General features: G+C 56.1%; 1 protein-coding gene across 2 annotated transcripts in view; it reads left to right on the forward strand.

Moving 5' to 3' along the window:
• The first annotated feature begins 2,322 nt into the window (after nt 1–2,322).
• The window catches only part of LOC144946613 (phosphatidate cytidylyltransferase 2-like), a 38,407-nt gene continuing 34,024 nt past the window's right edge, over nt 2,323–6,705 (forward strand). The window contains exons 1-2 of one of the 2 annotated variants that reach the window (XM_078875627.1): nt 2,323–2,482; nt 5,749–5,911. In XM_078875627.1, the coding sequence (XP_078731753.1) occupies nt 5,861–5,911 (51 nt within the window). In that variant the 5' untranslated portion in view covers nt 2,323–2,482; nt 5,749–5,860. Of the gene's footprint in view, nt 2,483–4,207; nt 4,258–5,748; nt 5,912–6,705 lie in introns of those variants that run through there. The other variant, XM_078875628.1, reaches the window with a different exon arrangement.

Below are 6,705 nucleotides of genomic sequence, written 5' to 3' on the forward strand. Positions count from 1 at the left end.
CGGCGAACGCCGGGCACGTGACACCGCCCTGCGCTCACGACGCGTGTGCCCAGCAGGATCACGCCGGGTCTCTCATACTTTGGTGGAAGTTCCATGTTCCTATGGCAGGGGCGGTTTTGTCGTTATGATGCTAAATTGTAGATTTCCCACAGTGTGGTGCTGCTTTATCTACCACGCAAGGATGGTGAGGGTGTTGGTTGTGATGATGTTGATGGTTGTGATGGCTGTGATGGTGAGGGTGTTTGTGGTAGTTGTGATGATGATGGTTGTGATGGCTGTGATGGTGAGGGTGTTTGTGGTAGTTGTGATGATGATGGTTGTGATGGCTGTGATGGTGAGGGTGTTTGTGGTAGTTGTGATGATGATGGTTGTGATGGCTGTGATGGTGAGGGTGTTTGTGGTAGTTGTGATGATGATGGTTGTGATGGCTGTGATGGTGAGGGTGTTTGTGGTAGTTGTGATGATGATGGTTGTGATGGCTGTGATGGTGAGGGTGTTGGTGTTGATGGTGGTTGTGATGATGATATATTCTTAGGTTTTTTCGGTAAAGTCACGTAGGTAAAAAATTAAAATTAATAAAAGTGAAATACAAATTTAAATATAAATCACGACGTTTCGGAGGCAACACAAGCTTCCGTCTTCAGGTGGAACCGTCACAGCACGATAGCTGTATCAAGTGAGAGAAATTCCAGGAAACAGTATTTGTATATATACTGGTTGAGGATGGGAGGAGCCAAGGTAGGCCCTGAATATTATTTTTGTGAGGTTCGGTGCGGCTGAAGCACGCTGCTAGGAATGAGCCTTTGTTGTGTAAACTAGGTGCGGATGATGTAGAGGTGCGTGTAAAAGGGACTGAGCCTTTTTGTTATGTAGAGGTGGTGCGGCCTAAATCGCTGCCAGGAAATGAGTCTTTGTTGTGTAGAATGGTTGACTGAGCCTATTGTTATGTAGAGGTGGTTTCTTTGTTGTGTAGAATGGTTGACTGAGCCTATTGTTATGTAGAGGTGGTTTCGGTAAAGTCACCTACGTGACCTAAATAAAAAACCTAAATATGAATCCTTGCAGTCACGAAAGCTTCAAATCTAGAATGTGATGATGATGGCTGTGATGGTGAGGGCGTTGGTGGTGGTTGTGATGGTGGTGGTTGTGATGGTGGTGGTTGTGATGGTGTTGGTGGTGGTTGTCAGGGTGTTGGTTGTGGTGATGATGATGGCTGTGATGGTGAGGGCGTTGGTGATGGTTGTGATGGTGGAGGTTGTGATGGCTGTGATGGTGTTGGTGGTGGTTGTCAGGGTGTTGGTGGTGGTTATGATGATGGTAGTTGTGATGGTAGTGGTTGTGATGGCTGTGATGGTGTTGGTGGTGGTTGTCAGGGTGTTGGTGGTGGTTATGATGGTAGTTGTGATGGTGGTGGTTGTGATGGCTGTGATGGTGTTGGTGGTGGTTGTCAGGGTGTTGGTGGTGGTTATAATGATGGCTGTGGTGGTGAGGGCGTTGGTGGTGGTTGTGATGATGATGATGGTTGTGATGATGATGGTGGTGGTGGTGGTGATTATGTAATGCACACTGGGCACCCATCCAAGCAGGGGCGGTTTCTTCTTTAGGACGATTGGGCGACGCACCACCAATGTCATTCAACCACAGAGTCACGCTAGCCGTCACTGTGCCTCTGGATATAGTCCAATCAGCGTCATGCTACGTTCTGTGGAGTACCGCCTCTTTTTGGGCGATTTCCCTCCGGCTGAGAATCGCCCCGAGTGGCCCCATAGACTTACATTCAAAGATGTTTTTTTCGAACGGGGGCGCTGCAATGCATTCTCTATGGCTTCCGGGAGGGCTCGCACTAACGTGCTTACGTCATCATACGTAAGCACGTTTCATCCAACAATATAATGTCGCCACCTAGTGGAATCTTTAATAAAATAAACTGGAGTGGTTTGTTTTAATAGTGAGTATAGAAACAAACAAGATGTATTTATTGTAAGAGTCACTTTATTTTTCATTAATATTAAAGAAGTGAAGTTGCCTTTATATGCTTAAGCTGTTAATTTATCCATTGCATGGGTGGACCTTATCCTTATCAATCATCCAGACATTTGCCCCCCCTGAGAGATTTTGCAGGAGCCGCCACTGCATCCAAGCATTACCCATGGGCCCCGCACCCTCCTGCCATACCCGCGATATTACGAATCTGTGCTTAAATAACTTTTTGTTGCATTCCAGCAAATTGAACAACCGAACAAAACAAGCCACAAACCAGTTTGCCGAATTTGCCGCAATAAAGCTCATCACGACACCCCCCACCACCTGCCTTGCGTGTGTCACGTGTGCCGCGTGTGTCACGTGTTCGCTCAACTTCTTTCGCACCGCCGTCACGTGGCCCACCGCGCTTCGAACCGAGCGGCGGGACCCAGGCCACCTCCCCGGCTCGCAGGAGTTTAAACAACGACGCGGAGTAGAGTTGCTTGCAGAGCTGCAGTTGGTAAGGAACGGCAACACCGACATCGCCTACACGGTTCGCGACTCGTGGAGCCGGCGCGTGATTTTCAAAACGGTTACCGGTTACCGTTTGGCAACCTTCGTCAATGCAAAGAAAGATAAAGCCCCCCCCCCCCGCATCGCCCCCGCCGCGTATAGCCTTCGCAGACTGTTGGGGCAAGTGCGCTCTCGGCGAGCAGCCTGTGAGGGTGAGCACTGCATGGTCGAGCGCGATGCGAGCTCGAAACCATCCCCGACCGCCTTTGTTGTCCCGTGTGTCAATGGCCGCGTCGCGTTAAAGTCAACTGGGGGGGGGGGGGGGGGGGGGCGCGGGGGAGGCGCTGCTCATCGACGTGGGGAGGCCTTCGTCCAGCGGTGGATTGACCATGGCTGCTGCTGCTGCCGATGGTGGTGGTGGTGATGATGGTGGTGGAGGTGGTGGTGATAGTGATGGCGGTGGTGGTGGTGATAGTGATGGCGGTGGTGGTGGTGATAGTGATGGCGGTGGTGGTGGTGATGATGGTGGTGGTGATGATGGTGGCGGTGATGATGATGGTGGTGGTGGTGATGATGGCGGTGGAGGTGGTGGTTGGTGATCGTGATGGCGGTGGAGGTGGTGGTTGGTGATCGTGATGGCGGTGGTGGCGGTGATGGTGGCGGTGGTGGTGATGATGGTGGCGGTGATGGTGGTGGTGATGATGATGGTGGCGGTGATGTTGATGATGATGGTGGTGGTGATGGTGGCGGTGGTGGTGATGATGGTGGCGGTGATGGTGATGATGATGGTGGTGGTGGCGGTGATGTTGATGATGATGGTGGAGGTGGTGGTGGTATCATGCAGGGCCGGGTCGAGGCGTGGCGGCATCAGGGGCTGCGGCCCAGGGTCCTCCGCCAGCTGGAGCGCCTCCAGAGATGAAGTGAAAAGTGATTTCGTTTTGTGAATGCTGAATTTTATTTGTTGTCAGCCTTGTAAAAATACATTTTTATTTTCTTTAACTTTTTTTCATTTTGAAAATATCACTGGGGGGGGGGGGGGGTTGGTGCTCATAGTACCTGTAGCCCAGGGGCCTTCACAATCTAAATCCGGCCCTGGATTCATGGCACCATCGATCCCATGGCACCATCGATCCCATGGCACCATCGATCCCATGGCACCATCGATCCCATGGCACCATCGATCCCATGGCACCATCGATCCATGGCACCATCGATCCCATGGCACCATCGATCCCATGGCACCATCGATCCCATGGTCCGAGTCGGCGTCAGGGTCCATTCCCCGTGGCTGTCACCTGCGAGCGAACGGCGTGGGGGGTGAGGGGGGTGGGGGGGGTGGGTGAGGGGGGTGGGGGGTGAGGGGGGTGGGGGGTGAGGGGGGTGGCTGGAGTGGGTGGGTGGGGGTGGGTTGGGTGGGGTGTGGATGGGTGGGGGGGATGGGAGGGGGGGTGGAGGGGATGTGAGGGGGGGATTGGAGTGGGGGGTGGGGTGGGGGGCGTGAGCAGCGGGCGACCTCTGCCCCTTCGCGCCGCGCCGAATGTCGCCTCTTGGCGTTGCGCAATCTCCGAGGCGTGACGCTCTCACCTGGGGGAACCGGTGAGGCAGGCGAGGCAGGTGAGACAGGTGAGTTCAGCTCGTGTCGCAACCGGCTGGAGAGTTGCCGGTTCCGCGCCACCCGCCCGCGAGTCACGGAACCGGCTGCAGAGAGGAAGCTGAAATCAAATCCAGGGACGTCCTGGGGCTGCATCGGGAGCAACTTGATAGGCGCGTGCGTGTGTACAGGTACTTGTGTGTGTGTGTGTGTACAGGTGTGTGTGTGTGTGTACAGGTGTGGGTGTGTACAGGTGTGTGTACAGGTGTGTGTACAGGTGTGTGTACAGGTACTTGTGTGTGTGTGTGTGTGTACAGGTGTGTGTGTGCGTGTGTACAGGTGTGTGTGCGTGTGTACAGGTGTGTGTGCGTGTGTACAGGTACTTGTGTGTGCGTGTGTACAGGTGTGTGTGTGTGCGTGTGTACAGGTACTTGTGTGTGTGCGTGTGTACAGGTACTTGTGTGTGTGCGTGTGTACAGGTACTTGTGTGTGTGTGTGTGTACAGGTGTGTGTGTGTGCGTGTGTACAGGTACTTGTGTGTGTGTGTGTACAGGTGTGTGTGTGCGTGTGTACAGGTACTTGTGTGTGTGTACAGGTGTGTGTGTGTGTGCGTGTGTACAGGTACTTGTGTGTGTGTACAGGTGTGTGTGTGTGTGCGTGTGTACAGGTACTTGTGTGTGTGTGTGTACAGGTGTGTGTGTGTACAGGTGTGTGTGTACAGGTACTTGTGTGTGTGTGCAGGTGTGTATAGGTACTTGTGTGTGTACAGGTATGTGTGTGTACAGGTACTTGTGTGTGTGTGCAGGTGTGTATAGGTACTTGTGTGTGTGTGTACAGGTGTGTGTGTACAGGTGTGTGTACAGGCGTGTGTGTACAGGCGTGTGTACAGGTGTGTGTGTGTACAGGTACTTGTGTGTGTGTACAGGTGTGTGTGTGTGTACAGGTGTGTGTGTGTGTACAGGTGTGTGTGTGTGTGTGTACAGGTGTGTGTGCGTGCGTGTGTACAGGTACGTGTGTGTGTGTCTTCGTCTTTTGTGTGCGTTCTGGGGCAGCGGTGGCGTAGCGATGAGCGCGACGCTGCGTTATGAAACTGGGGACCCGAGTTCGATTCCCGCTCACGGCCAACACCGGCGACGATTATTTGAACCGGTCCTGGGCCTCCGCTAGGTCGACTCGGCCTCAAATGAGAACCTGGTGCGGTGTGTAGGAAACATCGCCGCTGGGGAGACAAAGGCGGCCGGGCGTGGCGCTGGCCACCCCACCCCGTCGTGTGCCTTACCAGCCTTAATAGGTGCTGCTACTCGTTAAACGCACTTGCCCCAACAGTCTCTTAAGGCTACACGGGGCGTCTTTGTGTATTTTCCGTGTGTTTGTTGACCTCTGCGTGTTCTTGCGCGTCCGCGTGCGTCTGTGCGCACGTGGACTGTGTCGCCTGCGTGGGGCGCGCAGCGGCTTGATGCGCAAACTGCGCCACCAAAGCCGGCAACTTGAGTTCGAGCCCCGCTCGCAGTCAACATCGGAGGCGAATGCAAGAACCGTTTCCTGTGCCCACACCTAGGTAGACTCGGCCCTAAAAATAAGTGAATCAGCCTCGGGGAGACGATCGCTGCCGAGCTTCGGTGGTCCCGCCACACCACCCCCTCGTGCGCTCGCTGCCCCAACAGCCTCCCGTCTGTGTGCAGGCGGTGTTCGTAGCGCAGAAGAGAGCGAGGAGAGCAGAGAGAGAGTAGGAGGAGGAGGAGGACTGCTCCCGTGGGTCCCAGCCTCGCCGAGGCGTAGAGGCCGCCCGCTGAGATGAGGCGACACCGGCCCGGAGCGGTCCCTGGCGCGGAGGAGCTCCACCAGGTGAGGAGGAGCACCACCACCACCACCCCCACCACCACCCCCACCACCACCACCCCCACCACCCCCACCACCACCCCCCACCCCCACCACCACCCCCACCCCCACCACCACCCCCACCCCCACCACCACCCCCACCCCCACCACCACCCCCACCCCCACACCACCCCCACCACCACCCCCACCACCCCCACCACCACCCCCACCCCCACCACCCCCACCACCACCACCCCCACCACCACCCCCACCACCCCCACCACCACCACCACCACCACCACCCCCACCACCCCCCACCACCAGGTGGTGGCGCGGAGTCGTCTGTGCGCACCGCGATGCGAACCCCCCAAAGTCGTCCCTCTCCCGCGCTCGCGGTCGATATCTGAGCCGGTGCCGGACCTCCCTCAGGTCGACTCAGCCTCAAATGAGTGCGCGGTGTGTAAGCTGTCGGCGAGCACCTGTTAAGGGCCACTCGCCCCCTCGTGTGGCCGTGCCGGCTGTCATCGGTGGCTCGCTCACAGCGCCGCGCCCCGACAGTCTGCACGTGTGCGTGGGGAGCGGTGGCGCCGTAGTTAGGGCACTGCGCTGCACACAAGGCAAAGATCCCCCGTGTAGCCTCAACAGACCGTTAGGGCAAGGTGCTGTTAGCGAGCACCTATGAAGGCCGGCACGGCACACGAGGGGGTGAGTGGCCAGCACCACGCCCGGCCGCCTTTGTCTCCCCAGTGGCGATGATTACACACCGCACCAGATAGTTATTGGAGGCTAAATCGACCTAGGGGAGGCCCAGGACCGTTTCA

Source organism: Lampetra fluviatilis, chromosome 41 (assembly GCF_964198595.1).
Source record: "Lampetra fluviatilis chromosome 41, kcLamFluv1.1, whole genome shotgun sequence".
NCBI lineage: Eukaryota > Metazoa > Chordata > Hyperoartia > Petromyzontiformes > Petromyzontidae > Lampetra > Lampetra fluviatilis.